Source organism: Zingiber officinale, chromosome 8A (genome assembly GCF_018446385.1).
Source record: "Zingiber officinale cultivar Zhangliang chromosome 8A, Zo_v1.1, whole genome shotgun sequence".
NCBI classification, from domain to species: domain Eukaryota; kingdom Viridiplantae; phylum Streptophyta; class Magnoliopsida; order Zingiberales; family Zingiberaceae; genus Zingiber; species Zingiber officinale.
This window is the reverse complement of record NC_056000.1, coordinates 69,585,271-69,606,656: the sequence shown is the minus strand read 5'-3', so window position 1 is coordinate 69,606,656 and position 21,386 is coordinate 69,585,271. Positions and strand designations below refer to the sequence as shown.

Here is a 21,386-nt window from a genome sequence, read left to right as displayed (position 1 = left end):
TTTTCTACTAAATTATTTTAATTTTATTTTTTTAAAAAAAAAAGTGGAACCGTAAAATAAAAATAATTGGTTTTTCTAAAGAAAAAGAGAAAAACCGATGGAAATGGAACAGGAGGTTGCGTTCGATCTCCGCTTACTTGGACGATCTCCTTCGCCGTCGCCCTGCGGAATCCGGTGCGGGTTTGACGGCGACGCGCACCGCCGCTAACGATTTCCTTCGCCTCGTCCGGCCGATTTGCCTCTTCCGGTGGACCCCACGCTCCACTCTCCTCTGCCGCTGCTTTCAATTCCTGAGGAGCTCTTCCTTGCGCATCCTCCACTGGATGGAGGTACTACTTCGCTTACTTCTCCCCCGTTTCGTTCGCGTAAGTTCTGATTCTTCAGTAGTTTTTTTTTTCCCTTCTTCTTCTTCTTCTCGTTTTCTCTGTTTCGACTTTGTTCTTCGCGAGAAGATTTGGATCGTCCATGTGGACGGGTATGCGTTCACTGGAAGATGAGCGGGTTTTTTGTGCTTGCATCATGAAAAAAAAAAAAAGCAGTAACAATTGGAGAGAACTCTGTACAGGAATTGCCAAAATTGACGACGACGACAACAACAAGATCCGCCTTCCCAAATCCCTTTACCCCTTTCATGTTCGAGTATGGGTTAGTTCTATTTCTGTTTTGACTATTATGGGAGGGAAGTAGTAAGCTGTTGCGATTTTTTCGTTTCTTTTGATATTCCAGGGAAAAAAAAATCTGGACGGTAACTAGCAGAATTGGTTTGTAACGAAGTCCAATATTTGAAACGAACTTGTTTTATTTTGTGTAAATCGAGGTTACTTGTGCTCAATAGACAAGGAGCACATGTTCATGGCCGCTTCAGTTCAATCATATAGCCGAGTAGCTTTGGGGCATGGGGTCGGTTTCCCTTCTAAGGCCATTAGATCTATTCTGATTATTCGAGGTGCATTTTTTCAGTAGCTGGTATAGAATTGTCTTAACCGAGGTGCAATAAATGATTTGAATGGAAGGTTAATATTGTTTTCTTGTCTTTTTTTTTCAATAATTAGTGAGAACGGATAAGTAGAGAGACTATGAAGAAAGGAATATAGAATAAAAGGAGAACCATAAACCAATTGTCAAGCACTATGATTGGCTTAAAATGCTTAAGGCCAAATTAATAGTGACTCACTCATCTAAGCTTATAAACAATCTTTATTAGTCTATACTTCTATGTAGACTAAAGTAGGATGTCATAAGCTTCATCACAATGCTTCATGTCCTTGTCAAAACCTAGAGTCCAACTGCCTGTAACAAACCTGATCAGTGGAATATAGGCCCAATAGTGGTTCTTCCATGTTCTAAGTATCCACTATCAACATTTTACCATCACATCATTAGGATTAAGTCTCTCAGATATCAATTGCTGATCCCTGCATATATGTGAGAACTGAGCCGTGAATATTTAAGCTCTAACCATTGGTCTAAAATGCTTAACTCCTGGATAATAGTGGCTCATTTATATGAGCTTATAAATCTTCTATATTAGTCCACAATTCTTTATGTGAGTCTAACCCAAGGTGCCACACCAAGTCACCAACAATGGAAAAACTAGATGCAATTATTCTATTTTGACTATCTTATTTGATTTTTTTTTCCCTGAAAACTTTGCATTCTAATTTCGTAATTTTAATAATTTCCTTTGTTTGGAATCATTAAACTAGCAACTGTGGTTCTACTTGGAAAAAAGTGTGGAATATCCAAACTCCTTGACAAATGCTTGGGTCTCTATGTACCACATTTACCTTTTCTACAATATTTCTAGGTCCACATTTACAATTATATGGTTAATAATTAATACACCAAAAAAATATAACAATGATTTAGTAAGATGCTCTAATAAAACTAAATTCTATTCCTATTCCTTTAATCACAGGATTTGAGATTTTATCTCTACTGATTTATTACTAATGTAGAACTGAAATTCTTTTCTTATTAGATGGAGGTTTCAAAGTGTTATAACTGAATTCTTAGACTAGCTTCATCTTTGCACAAAAAAAAGAGAGAGGAGAGGGAAAATAAAGTGAATGATCTGGTTATTTCCCTGTTGTTTCCTGAAATGATGGCACAACCTAGATTTTGATTGAGGTTATCAGTTTGATTTCTTTATGATAAATTATATGTTTCATCATTCAAGCAGTGTTTGGCTTCTATTTGTGTTCACCAAAGTTGGTAGTTGTGATATGTATTCATGCTTTACTTGGGTAATTTGTTACAATCTTCAATATTCACGTCTGATAATTCACACTCCCACATCTCTGGAAATTAGACATTTGGTGTTATGCTTTCTATCTTGCAAATATCAATACAATATTAATGCCCTTTTAGGAGGCCATTCGCTTGTCAAGGCTAATTAATATTAGTTTATTTACTGTTAGTGTTTTCCTGTCCACATTGTGTTCGTTAGCTTCTAATGAACCCCCGAATCTTGTGTTCTTATTGGTTGTGTAATTTTAGTCTTGTATGTCAGCATGTGGATTTAATATTGGGCATGCAATTTTCAATTAATGATTTCCTAATGATATCAGCTGTGGTATGACAGCGACTTTGGACCAGTGGATCAGTTGGTAGAAACAAAGAACTGGTAGATCGTTTGCAGCAATATGGAATTATCAAATCAAAAAGGGTGAAAGAAGTAATGGAGGCAATTGACAGAGGTCATTTTGTACCTCCTGGGAGTACACCATATGTTGATTCTCCCATGGCAATTGGTTATAATGCGACTATTTCTGCACCTCATATGCATGCAGCTTGTCTAGAGCTATTGGCAGATCATCTACAGCCAGGGATGAAAGCTTTGGATGTTGGTTCAGGTTCGATTTTATGCACTTATTGTGATTTATCAATCATTTTTTTCTCATTCTTTTTCTTTCTAACGTTTTACTTATTCACTCACTACTCTATGTAAATGTGGTACGATCTGCGATACTTTTGTGAATCAAAGTGTTGGGCTTAGGAAACAATAATGTAGCAGAAATGAGAATCCTAAAATAAATGTGCGGGATGGCGAAAGGATAAAATAAAAAAAAAATACTAATATTCAAAAGCTATTAGGTGCAGTTTCAATAGATGACAAAATGAGAGACGATAGATTGAGATAATATAGGCATGTAGTTAATGCAATAAAAATAAATTAATTAATTTGAAGATTAATCTGTAAGAAAAATCATCTGCCGTATTAGATTATCATTTATTTTCTTTTATAGGATTTGTTTTCATATATTATTACTGATGTTATTTGATGGTGGAATACTTATCTTCGGATATGCTGTTCTAGTGGCCTTCTATTAGATAAATTTTTTATTTACTTGTTTGTTCTTCAAAACGAACTTATCACATAATTACTATTATTAGCTTCTTTTTTAATGGTTAAGATAAGGTATCTCATATTAGACATTGGATTTAAAACGAATTTGTCCTCCCTGCTGAAATTTCATTCCCTGCTGGATAAAGATGTCTTTTGCATGGACAAGTATTATCCGTTACCAGGATACCATTTAGCATTGATCAGGTCATTTTTTCTAATACTATGTATCAATACATAGTGTTCCAATATTGATCAGGTAATTATTTTTTTTTTCTAATACTCTGTACCAATACATGCTCTTCCATTATGCCTTTGATTTGATCCAAGTTCTATTTGTTAATTCTAGGAACCTATGAATTTTGTTTTGTTTTGTTTTTTGTCCATTTTTCAGGGACTGGCTATTTAACAGCTTGCTTTGCAATGATGGTTGGACCAGAAGGTCTTGCTGTAGGGGTTGAACACATACCTGAACTAGTTGAATTTTCAACCAATAACATCAGGAACAGTGCAGCTGCATCATTTTTAAATGAAGGTTCCTTGTCCTTGAATGTCGGTGGTAAGTGCATCTGGACTCGACCTCTTTTCTTTTGTTTAGGAAAAAATAGAGCACTGCTTGATAAATGTTGGATGAAAACTCCCTGTATAGAGGTTCATCTTATTCTTTTATATTTTAGATTCTTTATAACTTTGTCTGAATTCATCTGGTATTTCATCTCTCTACGGATATTCAAAAGTCAGTGTGGTTTAGAGTTATTAGACATGATTTCTGTAGTTAACTTTCCATAGAAGAATATGCAACTGAAACATTCTTGAACTTTTCTCTTTTGGAATTCCGATTCCGCATCTATGATGACATCACTGCTAAGTTTTGGTACGAAGAACAATACCGAAATAAAGTGATTAGTGGTTCTTAATGGGGCTCATATCTGAAAACACAGAAATGTTTAACTATTTCATTTCAAACAAAAAAGGAAGTCAGAGCAGTTTGCTTCTAATCTGAGTTTTGGTTGAAGCAACTATTTTGAGATGAAAGTCTTGAATCATATTGATCCAGTATGAGTCTCCATCTCATTCGTCTAAGGAAAACTGCTACAAATTGAAATTTTAATCATGTGCGAACACATGGTTTCACATTGAATTTCAGCCTTTGAGCATTGATTGCTCGATGAATATAGTTGCTCCAGGGTTTGCTCCGTAAGTTTAAAATTTAGTGCAGTCTCTGGCCATAATGAAACAGTAACTGTCATGCCGGCATCCCAAGACGTGGTGTGGATGTGCACTGATGAGGAGAGTGGAGTTTTGCAGGAGAAGAAGAAGAGGAAGCAGTTTATTGCTATTTTGTCAAATTTGCCCTAGCACCTCATGGAAGACGTACAATAGCAATGACCTGCCTATCTTGGCTCGTGAATCAATGGATTGTGTCCTCTCGGGACGGTGCGGTGGTTGAGACATGGGGTGTTGTTACATGAAGTCTTAGGGTCAAAACTCGGCGCCTCCAAGCATGTCTTCCCCATACTTTGGCCACTTGTACTAATGGCTAGTTCTCACCTGTGATTTACCTCCTCCGTGTTAGCCGAGCAACGAGTTGGCGGGGGGCACTAGGGGCAAGCGAATCGTCTTTTGCCACGTGAATCAATGGATTGTTTCACTCACAATAAACCGTCCACTTTCACTCGGGGCCAGAACTGCACAAGGGGCTCACACGTCAACGATTTACAGTTTACAATATTTTCCAGATGCATCTTAGCCTATTATAATCACTTTACTAATTCATTTGCAGATGGGAGACTTGGGTGGCCGGAACAGGCACCGTATGATGCCATTCATGTCGGTGCGGCTGCTCATGAAATTCCTCAGATGCTTATTGACCAGTTGAAGCCAGGCGGCCGGCTGGTGATCCCTGTAGGATCAGTTTTCCAGGATCTGCAAGTGGTTGACAAGAACATGGATGGCTCAGTCAACATCCGGACTGAAGCATCGGTTCGTTACGTTCCGCTGACCAGTAAAGCAGCTCAGTTGCATAACCACTAGCTCATCGGTGGTCAACACGATGAAATGGTGTTCGAAGAAAGAATCCTGTGACGATAAGCTAAACCCTTTCGTCTCGTTAGCCTGTCGGTGTTTATCAAAATCGTCACTGAGTATGCACTCATTCAAAATCGCTGTGTGCAATATATAGTTTCATTGTCGTGTTTTTCCTTGTCGATAGAGAATGGTTGCTTGTGTTAGTATGGAAGTACCTTGCTCCATTATGATTGAGAAAGGGTCTACTGAATTAAAGTTGAGATGCATGCTATCTTGATTCAAACTGAGTCATTATCGAAATAAGCTTAGCAGTCACTGTGCCGTAGTAATGGAAGAAAATAATTTAGGTTTAAAATTATGGCATTGGAGTCATTAGCCAATAAGCGAGCTTCCCCTTCTCCTCGGCAATTAGTTTGGATGAGTCGATCCTAGAGGTAAGACTCAACCTTTCACATTGTGTTTTTGCTATCGCAATATCTCCTCTCTTTTTTTTCTTTATAGTGTTTCATTGTTAAAGAAAAACGAAGAGGAATTTTAGCGCAACAATGAAGTTGTCGTGGTCTTTTGTAATATAGGATAAGATTTTGATCCAGTCCGGAAGCTGAGTCGGATGAAGACGAACTTTGATGTACTGGAAGTTGACGGAAAGTTGCCGCGGCGTCGGATCTACTTGGCACCCCTCGGAAAGATTCGTATGGGCGGATGATGAAGGGAGATGACTAGGATGATGACACTACGACTCTGCGCACACTCAGACGAGTCCACCAATCGTTAGAGACCAGAAATCAAGAAAAAAATCCCCGGATCAGGTCTTCCGACGCTCAAGTCAAATACTTTTTCCCAAAAAAACACGTATAATAAAATCTTTTTCGGAATACAGTAAAAGATTCATGCATCTTTTATCTTTAAAGCTAAAGAGAGACAAACAACCTTCCAATGTATCTGGCAATATCTTCTCAAAATTTTCCATTATTTCTTTCCAAAATAAAGCAAAAAAATGAACCCCAGAGTGTATCTCTTCAATTTTCCTTATTCGAATTTGAGACCAAAAAAAAAAATTTATCTATATTACCTTTTGTTGCATCTCTCGATCCTCAACTCTTCATGGACTCCATCCCCGTCGATCTCCTTCATGCTTACCATGACGAAGAACGTCGGATTTTCTCCCGCATGGTGTTCATCCTTGGCTTGGAACCAAATTTATCGATGAAGATCATAGCTTTTTGGTTGTGGTTAGAAGAAAACAAATGTAAAGATGTCGTCCAAAGGCTTAACTCCCTAGACGATAGGTATCTTCTTAGCGTTTGTGATGTCGCCAACTCATTTTTGGATTCCCTTCAACTTAGTTATTCGTCTATGGATCATGCCTATCCTTGTGAAGGCCACTTCAAACAAGCTTTTCGAGATGTTGCTATTTGCGGTATCAACTACTATCTCGATAATGTGTGCCATAAGGTTTTACTAGACATCCGTAAGCAAGTCCATCAATCGTACATCGAGAAGTTAGTCCAAGAAATGGGTCGAGTTCATTTTGGCTCTGAGTCTGTCAGGAAGACCGGATGCTCTCACATTCGGATCAAAAATTTTACTGATGGTAGTAGAATCAAAGAAGGTAATTCCTATATGATGCAGAAGGAGTTAACACCTCTGGACTTGAACAAGATCAAAGCACGGAATCGATTCTTTGATAATATGCGAAATAGTTTTCACACAAACGACGATTTTCCGAGGTGCAAAGATCTAGTGCAGTATCATTCTACCACGAAGGATGTAGCAAACTCTAGCCTCTCTTCCAATGTATCATCATCGACAAACCGTAAGATCCCACGCGACGAGCGAACGTTATTCGTGACATTCTCTAACGGGCATCCACTAAGTGAAGAACAGCTTCAAGCATTTTTCATGAGGTACTGAGTGTTATGCAGTAGTTGAGAAAACTCTGATTATAGACTTCTTATGATTATTCGATACACAGGCACTTCGGAGATGTTGAAAGGGTATATGCTCCAGAGCGAGCCGATAACAAGCCTCCGCTTTACGCTCACGTAACATTTTGCTCGCCGGCCACCCTGGTGCGAGTTCTTAATGGCAATGGCAATGTCAAGGTGAAGTTTGTGATAGAAGGCAAACACCTCTGGGCTCGACGTTTCGTTCCAAAAAATGAATACAAGCAGCACTGTAAATGAACTATGGACAGAGCACTTCCATGCTGTACATGTATTACTTGAGCAAAACCAAGTTCTAATTCGTCTCTAATTTCTCGTAACATATCTCAACCAACAAGTCTTACCAGACCCGCTAACTCGAGCCGCTCGTCAAACCAACCAACCCACTTGGATCGGTCCATCCGACCCATCCGACCGACCAACCCACGACTTAACAACCTATAGTACTCAGCCGCCAAACTGATCTTGGGCAAGTCAACCTTACAAGATGAATCGATACCCAACCAACCATCCTACAAAACCAACTAGTACAAGACCAACCCAAACTACCTAATTCAATCAACACACGACGACGAAGTCAATCAGTTGGTCCAAATTGATTAACCCATCTTGTTTGATGACCTACCTCAAAGCAAACAAGTGCGACCGGATAATCAAGCTTCTAAATTGAAATCCACACGCCGACAAAATGAACAAACTCGGACGAAAACAAATACAATTTTAAACTTTTGGATCCAAAACTTTCAAGTAAACGAATAAATAAACTTAGAAATATTTAACAGCGTTCATTTGTAAATAACCCCATGAATTCACAAAAGGTAGGAAATGCATAAGCTTTTTAGGTCATAACTGAGTATATAGCAAACCCCACTGGTACCCTAAACATCACAAATGTGTGCCGCAACCACATTTCATGCCAAATCTAAACTAGACTTTTAAACAACAAAAGGAAAAAAAAAAAAACTAGAACAGTGTTCTTCGGTTTCATTTGCCTCCTAATCAGTTAACAAATTCTGAATACTAGACATTCGATATTTCACCTGATCTCAGAACATTGATCATTGCAGCGAGAACAAGATATAGTAGTGTATCACCATTGCAACCCTGTTGACTCATCCAGATCCTACGCGGTCCACAGCGGAAAACTGAGTTTCTCGAATTCTCAGTACCTTCCATGACGCCTGCAACAAGTAGAAGAAGATATTACATTCTTATCATAAGTAGAGGGAAAAAGGCATTGGATTTGACTAAAACACCATTCCTTCTGCCCTTGAGACATACAAAAAGCTGATCGTGAACAACGCGAGTAGGAAATTGCAAAACCGAAAGGTAACGAGGCGTGGCAAATATAACCCAGCTCCAACACATCACACGAAGTCATCCAACTTACGGTATGTGCTACAAAAAATCTATTTCGAGTTAAAAAACAATAGCCTAGTCGATCAAAGAGTAAAGCGAACAGAAAATTCAAGTACATTGGAGATTGGCATGGAGGAGGTTTGACTAGAACAGAAAAATCTTCATCTTCGATCACTTTTTAACACGGAAAAAAAGGGAAAAACCTTCATATGATTATTTTAAAAAAATGTTTATTAGAATGAGAGACATCAAAATGATCTCTATTTGCCACATGTTTTCTTTAAAAACCACTCCCAAAAAGTATTTATAGGATGTATGATGCTAATGAAGCACTAAAACCATGACATCCAAAACTTGAAAGAAAGGCCATGTAATTACCTATGCCGGTCATAATCTCTAGAACGATCCTTTGAGCGAGAACGTGATCTTCTATTCCTTGAATCATAGTTTCGAGATCGATCTGATTCTCTATCTCGATCCCTACGATCTCTATCATGCCGATCCTGGTCCCTGCTCCGACGGTCATGTTCTCTGCCTCTATCTCGGCTATCAATGCGAGCATCTCTCTCTGCATCTCGATCCCTGCTTCCAGACCTGTTACGATCCCTACTTCTTTCTTTCGATCTAAAGCACAAATTGAGAAACAATATGCCAATTAGTAATGATCTAAGTTATCCAGGAAAGAAAATGGCAAAGAAAAAGAATACCTTGTATCATCTTCAGTCCGATCAACCTTTCGCTTCCTGTTTCTCTCTTCCTGGCAAATACATCGTGAAGAAGCATGGGTTTAAAAATGAAAAAAAAAATCTTCACATTTGATTCATTTCCAGAAAGGTCAAACTAACAAAACTTTAACAAGTTAAAAAGAATTGAGAGTAAAGAACAGGTAAAAGGCCCACGGTACTCTTTTGCACAAGCTAAAATCAAGATTTTGAAACAGGCAAGTGGCGACCAGCAATGGCATTGCACATAGCGCATATGAGTGCATATACAATATCTATAAGATCATTATTAGAAATTATAGTATCCTTTTTTACTCATGGTGTTTATGAAAAAGGCTACATTAATGGGTGAATGGACAATCACCATTAAGAAGCATCAATGCTCATAAGCTTTACATATAACTCACTCCATTTGATCATATTCTGATACAGTATAACTGAATCTCGAGCTTCTACTTGGTTGAGGCAGCACTGGAGCACTCGAACATTGTGCATCTAAATTCCCAAAACATATGGTGCGACCTCTTTTCATGAACAATTTATTCCAAAAAACAAAATGTTGGACAAGACTAGTAAACTACTTCTGTCTAGGGAAAACCAAATGAAGATAAAAATAATGTGCAACAGCATGACCAATTTTTCAACTGATAACTTAATGTGCTACACTGAGATACTGTAATAGGAACTTCGGGAAAAAATCATGGAAAACAAAAAAAAATGGATAAAGAAAAGAAAGGCGGTGAAGAATATTTAGGCCTACAAAATATTTCCAATTACAATTTAAAGGGCACATTTCACAATCTTCATGTGGCAAAGACAAAATAATCACCTTCTAAAACTGCTTGCAAAATAGATCTCAAACCCAGTCATTCAAATGAAAACAGATCTAACAGGCAACTGGTTCTTTCAGAGAGAATACAAGAACACCAGATGATGAGTTCATCAAGAAACTAGTTTGTTGATCTTGAGAATGCTGTTAGATTGCCATTATTAACAATTGTCCAAGTAAATCTAGCCATTTGTTGCTTCACAGAAAATATTCCCAGCACAACAATGAGTTTTCAACATATTCATAATATGACATACAAAATGATTTCTTACCTTTCCTAGCAGACTTTGATATTCTAAAAATAAAAAATGCCATTCGAAAATGAAAATTCCAAAAAGATTTTTCAATGCACAAAATAGGTGCTTCAAATAAATAGGGAAATGCTGTATTGTTAGAATGATCATAATTAACCTAACAAAAGTTGTTAATTTATTAGTTACTAGTATCAAACCTAAAATTAAAATTAAATCGTTGAAGAACAAATGAAGGACATGAAACAAAAATAACACAATTGTTTGCTACCAATTTTAATATGCTTTATGATACTATTCATCAGCTTACAGCTTTTGACTTAGGAATAGCAGTTGTTCATGAGGGTACCACCATAAGTAATCTTGATTCCATATATGACCACCCTTCGCTACTTCAATGGTCCCCTCCCAAATCAGTCTACTAGCCAATTAAACAAGTGAAGCACAAACTCAACAAAACTACATGGTGATCTTTCAACTGAGATAAGGAAACTCACAGATGCCAAAAATAAGCGAAACTCTTTATTGCAGAATGTCAAACATTATACCATCACCTGACCAACATTTTCAAAGTTTGAACTTCAAAGAAATTTAGTAAAAGGACAAACTGAATATACAATACAGCTAAGATTGTGAAGAGAAAAAAAACAAATTCTCAAGTGTACATAGTGTGTATTATTTAGTAAAACAAGGTAGAAAGGACCAAGTACTAACAGAACAATAGTTCAGAAAACAAGTGTACCAGTAGAGAAGTTCCCAAGATTACCTGGAGTTCTGCTAGTTTTTCACGGATTTGCATATATCCAAGGTGAAGTTTTCCTCCAAAATGATCCGCTAAACGACGATCACTAGGTAACACAACAATGAGAATTTAACAAATTGATTAGAAAGGCAATAACTCCCAAACTTTCTTGCAGGTTTGTGGGCATGCTATCACTTCATAACTTACAAGAATGAGAACATAAAACTCAGTAAAATGCCAATACCGACAATGGCTAACATAAATATTCACGAGGAACATAAGCATAAATTTCATGTGAGAGAATTACTTGTCATAGACACTCAAGAATGCTCCACAAATGTCACAAACACGCAATTTCTGATCAGTCTGCAAAATAATCCCAGATTGCATTAACATACATGACATGTACAGCTAACTTCTTTTGGTTTTTAAAAAAGATTATCTATTTAATGATCATTTGCAGCTAAATCTTAAAATAATAGCAACAAAAAACAGGCATCTGAACTTTGCTTTGCTAAGAATCTGAAACCAACAACTATTCTGTAGGGTTAAACAGTGAACTGAGACTTAAACCTTCTGTAAATACCTTTTATTTCCAAGATAACATTTTATTTCTAATGTCATCTTTAAAAACTTTGATGAGTGTTAAAAAAACCTATTTTATGGAAGCTTTCTCCCAAAAAAATAAATAAACTGGTTATTTTAAAAAGTAAGTATTCAAACAGAAACAGTAGCATGGATTTGTTTTCTTCCTGTTCAACCTGTTTTCCATTGCTTTCATCAAACAACAAAGATCTATAGCCAAACACTTTTCTTCCACTTCAGTTCCCAGATATAGGTTTCAAACACAAAATCAATCAATTTCTCATTGGTATCTTGTTTGACCTTTAAGCTGAAATGTCAATGTTTTTATTCTTCTGCTTGGAAGAAACATTTACCTTGAGAAATAATCAATCAAGTAGTCTAGAAATAATTTGAATTTTCACATGATACATTCTAAATAAATACATGAAAGAGGAGCCTTTTCATTTTCTAATGCAGAAAGTAAATTTACAATCAACATTAGCCAGGTGCAAGAATGATAGTGTCAGTGTGAAATCAATACCAATCAAGAATGAATAAAAAGGCAGATTACCACCAACAAATCAATGTAAGATATGCTGGCAAAGTACCAGTCAAAAGAAAATTATAGTGAGAGAAATAGGCAATAAAAGGAAAAGCAATGGCAGCATGGAAAGTGAAAACTAGATACAAACATGAAAATAATAAAAGATGTGAGCAAGGTTATCACCAACTCAGACATGAGTTAATGCCACAACAGTTAACTGTCTATGCAGGTGCAGCAATGGATGAGGCAGCAATCCAGGGACAATGATCAGCCAATCTCTTCCTCAGATTGTATTTCCTCTACCACTCTATCTTAAACACATCTAGAAATTTCATCCTAATTCAACAACATATCCCCCTATTACATTAAAGAACTTTTAAATCAGCCTCAAGAGAACTCTAGAAAAGTCATTAGATAAGTTACTTGATGACTAGCCTCAAACTCAATTAGAGGACAAAATTAGATACCTAGGGATGGAACCAACATTAACACCCAAGAGATAGACCTTGCCTCAATGATCCCTCTCTTGAGGCGAAAGAATCCAGCCTCCCTATTAACATACCTTGTTAAAGAAACATTCAACATGCTACAAATCACATAACTAAATCTGCAACCTCATTTAGTGATCCACATTTTGACACTAAAGACCATAACCGGGCCTCCAAAAGAGCCATTAATAACTCAAACTAGGAATATGCAGAATTTTCCTCATTCATTGAGATGGATGACCAAGAAGGAAATGATGACGCAATTTTTCCTTGTACATTGGAAGGGGCATCCAAGGAAGATGATGACAACCTGTTAGGAGTTGAGTTATTCTTGATGAAGGTCAAAGATGCAAATAAAATCCCTATTTAAGTATATATATATATATATACACACATATATATTGTTTTTATTTGACTGTTCTAGCAACAACCTGGTAAATAAAACACCAACTGTTGGGAGCTTAGGATAATGTAAGGCCTATAAAAAAAGCCTCTACTATTGTTTCGAATATTCAATTATTATACAATGCCACATTCTCATACAAGAGATGTTTTCCCTGGCACAAGACTGCCAACTAAAGCATGAGACCTGATGAGATCGCCAGCAAAAGACCACTAATTCCCTCAACAGGCTATGTCAAAGGTACTGCTTAATAGACAGTGAATCATTTATAAATTCTCTCCTCTTTGTGTTCAGCATTATCAAAACATCAAACTAAGCATGAAACTGCTTAAAATTTATTTATCCAAACAGAAGTTTCATTCCCTTTAAAATGGGCCCAACTCAAATTAGGCTTCCAAACTATTTTCCTGGAACTTAGTGAAGCCATATCCTTTAACTGATTAAATAATTAATGAAAACCAATAAAGTTTTCATAATAAGTTGCACTGCAAGACTATGTTACCAATCTAAACCATTTTGATGCCATATTATCTCCATGGAAATAGGAGTGTTAAACAACCACAAATAATTGCATAAAGCATAGTGAGTGTTTTGCACAGATTGGACAGAAGCAAAATAGAGAACAGGGGAAAGATTTCCCAATTCATTCCTCCCCGCCCTCTTTTTCCACCAAAAGGAAACGAAGGGAAGGTCTTTTATGAGAGGGTTTTAGCAGGACTTTGAGGATAGCATGTAAGCTGGTATTTGCATAGAACTATCTCCATAGACAGGCCTAATTAGATAACTAAAATATTAAGATTACTAACAAAAATACACAAACTAGAACCTATAACCACCCTTGAAAGTATCATAGTTAGACATGAAAGCATCTTTAATAGTCAAAATTCTCAATTATATTAAATGAAAAACTCATGTTACAAAGAGTATATCAAATAAATTTCTCAGAGGCAACCAAACTTACAATTCGAACGTCAGCAGCACTATACTTTGAGGATTCTAGGACTGGCTCTTGTCGAGCACCCAGCTGAACAAAAAGAGGAGAGAAAACCAGCGATGTTATGAGACAAATTCACAATAAACAAAATATACTGTCACATGATGCAATGTTGTGAATAAAGCAAGATATACTGTAATCATGATGATAATAGCAAAACATGCTTAGTCTGGACAACAAATGAGAGTGGCAAAAGAGGAATAACCTTTTTCAGAGCTTCTGCTTCTTCTAGAGCTTTTTGAGCTTCATCTATCATTCCCCTCTCACCTGTCAATTTTGAAAAGGAAAAGATAAGTTTCAAAAAAATAAATAAATAATGGTGGTACGTTCAAGAATGCAAAAGTTCACATATTTAATAAATAAACCAACCAAAGTTAGCATGTCTATCACCCACCTCTTTTGCATAATTTTTTGAACGGTTTCCTTTAGTAAGCAGTTCTAACAAAATCAATAAACTAGTGTTACTTGTTGCTCTACCATTGTGTTTTCAGGATCTCCATAAGCAAAGACAGAAGTGTTGTTGAAGCTCTACATCCGCGTTGATCAGATATCACATGTGCTATTTTGATATACCATCTCCATATCCTATACCCAGTACCAATTAGGGTGATCAATTACACAGTTGAAATAAAAACCAAAAAGAACCAAGTCATTCTAGACCTTCCATTTTCATTTCACATCATCATCTCTTCCACCAACATTGTTGTTATCCAAAGATGATTTTTCATATAATGAGACTCCTAAGTATCTTTATAATCTTAATTTTGCATTATTGTGGCTGAACTCATGTGGAGTAAATGCATGACACATCTTACTTTGTCTCATGTTTCTTTTTTGCCATATGGTCGTTTAGGTGGATATCATGTTCCTCTCCTTAATTTCTACACCTAGAAGTTCTAGAACCAGATGAAAACAGGTATTGTTTCAGAGATGATTGCCTTGATTGTTAATGGTCAGGATATGGTTATTCCACCAATTAGTTTGTGGACGAGTTTGTCAAATTTAATCTTGACGGCACTGTAGATCATTGCAAGGCAAGACTAGTAGTTAAATGATGAACAAATGTTAGCGGTGAATTACCTAACATTTATACTACAAGGAAGTGTCAATTTGAAAAGGATTATTCAAGGTTGGCAAAAATATCAAATAGACTTTACTAATGGCTTCCTCTATGGTGAGTTGGTCAGAGCTATTTACTTGGAGCAATCTCTTCAAATGTTGCTCACATAGACAGACAGGTATTAATTTGGAAGAGAATTCACGGACTGAAGCAAAATCCCAACCTAGCATGAAAACTCTACCATATTACCAAAGATATATATATATATATATATATATATATATATCAAGGAGTGCTTGTCATTTTATCTATCTTTGACATAGTAATCATGTTAATTATATTTTTGTTGACAGGCAATGATCATGCAACTTTTTATGAACTTGGAATTTAAAATGCATCTGATAACTTCACTAAGTTTTTTAGGTTTCTCGTTCATTATGCTCACAATTAAGCTATGATGGATATCTAAGCTTCAACTTGAAAAGAAGTGATAAACTAGTTTATTTTATATTGTACTAATAATCCCTAGAATAGTTTAATATCAAGATGGCTCTAGGATACTTTGTAAGGAAAATATTTTCCTCCAACCTAGCCCTTCTTGGACAGTCACCAAAAGATTTGAAACTATACTGCCAACAGAAACATAAAGTCAACCAAAGAGTGAGATACCCTACTCTGTCATTTACAATAAAGAAAAATTCAATGATGTATGATCTTAAATATAGGATTGAACAAGAGGTGGATCCCACAAATCAAAGACCGTACAATAATATCCCTTAAAACTCAAATGATGCATCATGCTTCAAGATCCAGATTATGCTTACCATGCTGGTTCCATCTGTGAATGCAATGAGCCAGCATACATCATGATAAATAAAATGAGAAATAATAATAAAACTGATACAAAGCTTTAGATTACCTGAAATATCCTCGTGTAAATAAAATTGTAAAGTAAAGGTAGAAAATCAGATTATAACCACAAGATACAGTAGAAATAGAGTATGAGAAGGATAGGTTCATACCAAGATCCTCTGCTTTCTTAAGTTTTTCATTTATCATTTCTTGTGTCCGAGGATCTGGAGGATTGACAACAGGCAAGGATGGTAGTTGAGTAGGATTCTGAATAGGAAGTGACAGAGAAGCCCTATCTTTGTTGAAAGCGTCAAGAAGAAGAACTGACTGCAGAAAAAAAAAAAATAATAAAGAACTAGACATTGGCGTAGGTAAAGAGAATTTAGTATTTAATGGTTGAATTTCATAAATTCAAGATATTTAGTCTGAAGAAAAGTTGCAGTGAAACTATGAAACAACAACCATGGAAACTGGTACCTGTTTGTCAGCTCTTTGAGCTTTGAGCTCTTCCACCACTTCTAGAACTCGTATTTTACTATCAGTCTTTCCTTCAAAATCTGCAATAACACACCCAAAGTTTAACCTATAGAAAACCAGAGCATCCAAGTAAGCAGCTATTTGCACAGCGCATGAACTGAGGATCATTCTAACATGATAAAATGCACCTATAACTGAAGAAAGAATTGTTATAGATACATAAGGGCTTTCAGGCAGAAGAGTTCTTTGGATTCATTGAGTGTGAGTCAGCAATTGAAACTAAGGTTTCTACCAATTTTGATGCGTAAGATCACAATTTTCCAATATACAAGGATACACGACCAGTATTAACCAAAACAGGACAATAAAAAATTCTGTTACTTTGTCCAACAGTAAAATGAATCAATATGCCTCAGTCATTTTACAGAATCTAAACAGATTTTACACCTGATGAAAAATCTTCTCAAACTAAACAGAAGACTGGATCTACTTAAAACAAAAGGCATAAGTGACTAAATTACATAAATAAGACAACGACAATAAACTAATACTGACAAGGATAAAGAAAAGGGACATCAACAACATTTCTAGTATTAAAACATGTGAGAAAATGGCCCCTCATCATCTTGTCAGGTAAGGTTCCCCTCTCCTTCCCATTTTTATCTTCATCTAGGAAATCTTTGCAAAGATTTAACTACCACTTTTTGAAATTTTTTTTTACCAACAAGAATAACAAACCATGAATTCAAAATACTTGGGACCTGCTATACAGAGAGATCTTATTTGCCATTGAACTCTATGTAAAACTAGAAACTAATATCTAGATCTTTATTTGAGTCACAATTATGTCAAGTAGATTTACATTCCATAAACCCAGATTGATTTAACTTGTCAATTTGCCCTGGATTTTTTTTATCAAAGCACAAATCAAGAAGCAGGTCAGTCAAAGACTTATTAACAATATCCAAGCTTCTTTAGCCATTTTTAACAATATCCAAGCTTCTTTAGGCATTTTTACATAATTTAAGTGATTGACAATGTGCCTAGAATTGGTATGCATATACATTTGGTCAGCATAGCTCTTGAAGTTGCTTTCATGAAGCTGCATCTCAGTCATTGCTTGGTGCAAGCTGTGAGACAACTCTAAATTCAAACTTTGAATCTTGCCTTGGAGTCATAATGTTTCATATGGTACATGATCCCTCACCGCATAGCGCATAGGCAATAGATGGGGGGATATAATTGATTTATGTTGACAAAGTGATATTAACATTAAAATGACTAAGTATACATCTAACAAAATATATTAATCAATCAAAACAAGATAACAATCATAAGTACACAAGCGGAAATTAATAAGAAAATAACAACAGCAACAAAACACATCATATTTCACACCACAACTTGCAAGGAATCACTAACCACAACAAAATGCACAAAGTACACAACAAAATGCACACAATCATATGAGCTATAAGTAAAGCCATGAAATTCATAAATTCATATTGACAAATTGCAACAAATAGCAATTAGTCTAGTCATCTCTAGGAGAAAACTATCAAAAAAAGAAATTGTGTTCACAAGTGTGGCAACATCTTGTCATCCATGACTTAATTTTTATGTTCTTACAAATTATCAACCAGCATATTTGTGCCAGCAAAAATACTGATAAATATGAATTCATTTCTGATCATAGCATCCTCATCACAAGTACAACAATCAGCTTAATATTACAAATTAATGAGAATGAAAAGAAGTTACCAAATGCATCAGCTTCTTTGAGTTTCTCTTTTATTTGCTTTGAAAGTTCCATAATTTCAGGTGACTACATAAGAAAACATTACATAGGTTTATTCCAGCTGTCGGATTAGATTACTAGATACTAAACAATGAAGCGCGTACCTGTGTGACCATGGATACAGATATTGCCACAGCAGCCTTAGCATCCTCATCTTCAAGACGCTTGAGGGCTCTTTGAATTTTTCGTTCACACTCAACAATAAGCCGTTCTATCATATCTTCAAGTTCTCTATCAAAATTGTGATCACCTTTTGCTTTTGCTTCTTCATAGCTAGGAAAAGTTTAGGAAGAAAAGAATCTTGTACTATAGAAGCAAAAAGGAGAGAAATCAAAGAATTGTATTATGTAAATAGAATTCATGTATTGATGCATGTATAAGAAAGAAACCAAACCTCACAATATAAACTAGAGAAATTCATGAATTATACAAAAAATGAAGGGAAAAGTTGTAAAAATATACTTTCACCAGGTCTATCTAAAGAAATTAACAAACGAGCAATTATCTTTGTAGAAGCAACTGCTATATTAAAAGACCATGTGTACCTGATTCCATTGATGTCTTTCTAACCAAAACAAGAAGTGAGTGAATGTGCTTAAGAATAGATAGAAACTTTAACCATGAGAGCACTTTCATATAATTATTTATCTAGTATCAATATTTTTGAAAACCATACAATTGTCACCCTGATTCCCATCATCACTGGTTCAACCATAAAATGTTATTTTTCTGCTAAAACTCGACTTTGGGCTAATTCCTAGTTGACCAATCGAGCCTATCAATCTACTCCAGTTTTAGAACATTCCCTAGCATATGACTCAACTACAACAACTTGTCAAAAAGATCTCATGTATTTCCAAAATTCAAAACTTTTATACATTATATTATACCGCATTGCATCAAGATTAGATAATTGAATTTGAAATTACATGTCAATAAAATTTGTAAGTATCCTTTATTTCACTTCAAAATCCACCAACTTAGCACAAAACCAATATTGAAGTGCCTGACTGATAACACAGACGAGAATTGAATAGAAAAAATAGGAGAGATATCTGATGATTGATAATCATACAATGTATACTAGTAAAAAATAAGAAATCTGCAATCAGCCCATAACATGAATCATTTCAAAATCATGATTTCAGACTTTCAGTTGCTTTTGATCTGGAAAGTACCTAGCTAGAAGTGTCAGATGCAGAAAAGGTAGATATGAATGATACCATGCATGCACATCAAGTAAAATCTACCCCATGATTATATATACAGCAACAGTGATTCAGTAATCTATTTGTTTGTGATGCTGTAATCTTTTGCTAGAAATCCAAATCAAAAAATTTCATACCGCGGAGATTAAACAAATTAAAGAGATCATTATTCTGCAAGCACAAAGGATACTCTTTTCTCAGCTGCAAGGAATGAATCTTCGGACAAGGACCCATGTCCATTTTCTGTTACGAACCAATCCCATGATATCAGTGTGGAAAGTGGAAATGCAAATGACCAAAGATAAAATTTGAAGGTAAAAGGTTGGAATACAAGAGCCAAAACAAGCTAATGTATTAAAGAAGATATTGTATCTGAACAAAGGAATTTCATAGAGCAGGAAAATAAACACAAAAATGAGAGCTCAAAAGAATTAACAAGGTAGAAAATACGAAACTGCACAGTCAACAGTTCACACAGAGGAAAAACCTAATACGCCCAGCATAGTTCCCTTCCAATATCAGAACATAAATTATGAGTTTTCTTCACCGAGTTAATCACATTAATGATATTCAAAACATAGAGGATAAAACCAAAAAACCAAGCTCAAAGTACTAACAAAAATGGACTCTTGAGGTAAGGCAACATGTCGTAGTACCAAAAGATATGAGCCAAGCACCAAAACTAATCAAAAATAAGACAAGATTTTGACGCCCCTACGAGGCCCCAAAACAGCAAGTGTAAATTGACCCAAAAAAAACACCCTAGAATTAAATCACAGATCGTAAAACCGAACAGACAGAGTCCAAAGTAATAGATTGGTCTGGAGTTCAGCTAAAGCACCGTGAGTTGGAAGAGGTCGTGGGGGCAAAGCCCGGACAAGAAGAGGCGGCAGACGTCGCGGTCATGGTACTTGCGGTTCACCTCCCTGACGTCCCCGTTGCGATTGGCCCCCATGAGAACGTCGAGCTGCTTCCGTATGGCGTCCATCCTCACCTCCACTAGGGTTAGGGTTTGGCGAGGTTTTCTCCGGCTCTTCCCGAACAATTTTGTTTTGGGGTCGTTCGAGTTCGAAGGACAGATAAAATCTCTCTCTCTCTCTTCTTCTCTCTCTATGATATATTTAAATTTTATTTTTTTAATATATTATAAAGATTATAATTTTAAAAATTATGGCCCAACTTAAGAAAAAAAACACATTTAAAAATAAAATAAAACTAATACTTATTATATCGTTATTATATTAAAATACTTTTTTATTAACTTAATGAAAATTATTTAAACTTAATTAAAATTTCTTATCATAGTTAATATTTATAAAAGTATTTTTAATATAATAATTTTAATTAAGTTAAATTGATTTAATATAAGAAGTGTATAAATAAAGAGTGGGAAGTATGTTGAAGTATTATTTTAACATTTTATTTAAAAAGGTATTTTTTTTTTCTCAAAAAAATTATTAGTAGTGGTTTTAAAAATAAAAAAATTAATTCAATCTCCTCGAACTATTGTTTTCTTCTTTTTTTTGAATAAAAATATTTTTTAAAAAAATATTTTATTTATTTTTTCTTTTTAATACTCAGATTTTATATGAAAAGTAAAAAATAGATTGATTTTTCCAAACTACACAACCAAAAGATCTCTATAATTAATTTGATAAAATAGATAGATTAATAAAATTCATGAATAAATTTGCTCATTGTAAAAAAAAACATCAATTACTTTTTCACATTTAATAACTATTTTAAAGTGTTTATGAAAAATACATGTTTCTTAA

General features: G+C 35.4%; 2 protein-coding genes across 12 annotated transcripts; one reads left to right on the top strand and one right to left on the bottom strand.

Annotated features, from left to right (window-relative positions):
• Positions 1 to 57: 57 nt before the first annotated feature.
• LOC122009425 (protein-L-isoaspartate O-methyltransferase-like) lies at positions 58 to 7,498 on the top strand. Of its 6 annotated transcripts, XM_042565576.1 has the most exons (5): positions 393 to 645; positions 2,585 to 2,699; positions 2,793 to 2,855; positions 3,741 to 3,905; positions 5,130 to 5,640. In XM_042565576.1, exons 1-5 carry the CDS (start codon positions 466 to 468, stop codon positions 5,378 to 5,380), a joined length of 774 nt encoding a protein of 257 aa, XP_042421510.1. In that variant the 5' UTR covers positions 393 to 465; the 3' UTR covers positions 5,381 to 5,640. The 6 variants fall into 6 exon arrangements, with proteins under 6 accessions (XP_042421514.1, XP_042421511.1, XP_042421512.1 ...); XM_042565580.1 differs by lacking the exon at positions 393 to 645 and adding an exon at positions 58 to 365 and having other exon boundaries at positions 2,585 to 2,855; XM_042565577.1 differs by lacking the exon at positions 393 to 645 and adding an exon at positions 79 to 329 and having other exon boundaries at positions 2,585 to 2,855.
• A 610-nt stretch (positions 7,499 to 8,108) lies between these two features.
• LOC122009422 (putative RNA-binding protein Luc7-like 2) lies at positions 8,109 to 20,705 on the bottom strand. Of its 6 annotated transcripts, none has more exons than XM_042565568.1 (13): positions 20,453 to 20,705; positions 19,802 to 19,854; positions 18,508 to 18,676; positions 18,367 to 18,430; positions 16,606 to 16,685; positions 16,299 to 16,455; positions 14,422 to 14,483; positions 14,184 to 14,246; positions 11,531 to 11,589; positions 11,248 to 11,329; positions 9,387 to 9,436; positions 9,058 to 9,303; positions 8,109 to 8,501 (listed from the first exon to the last, which is right to left on the bottom strand). In XM_042565568.1, the coding sequence occupies exons 1-13, from the start codon at positions 20,597 to 20,599 to the stop codon at positions 8,483 to 8,485; spliced, it is 1,251 nt and encodes a 416-aa protein (XP_042421502.1). In that variant the 5' UTR covers positions 20,600 to 20,705; the 3' UTR covers positions 8,109 to 8,482. The 6 variants fall into 6 exon arrangements, 4 of the variants coding, with proteins under 4 accessions (XP_042421502.1, XP_042421504.1, XP_042421505.1 ...); XR_006119562.1 differs by lacking the exons at positions 8,109 to 8,501; positions 9,058 to 9,303 and adding exons at positions 10,792 to 10,899; positions 10,979 to 11,035 and having other exon boundaries at positions 9,395 to 9,436; XR_006119560.1 differs by lacking the exons at positions 8,109 to 8,501; positions 9,058 to 9,303 and adding an exon at positions 10,792 to 11,035 and having other exon boundaries at positions 9,395 to 9,436.
• Between the last annotated feature and the right edge of the window lie 681 nt (positions 20,706 to 21,386).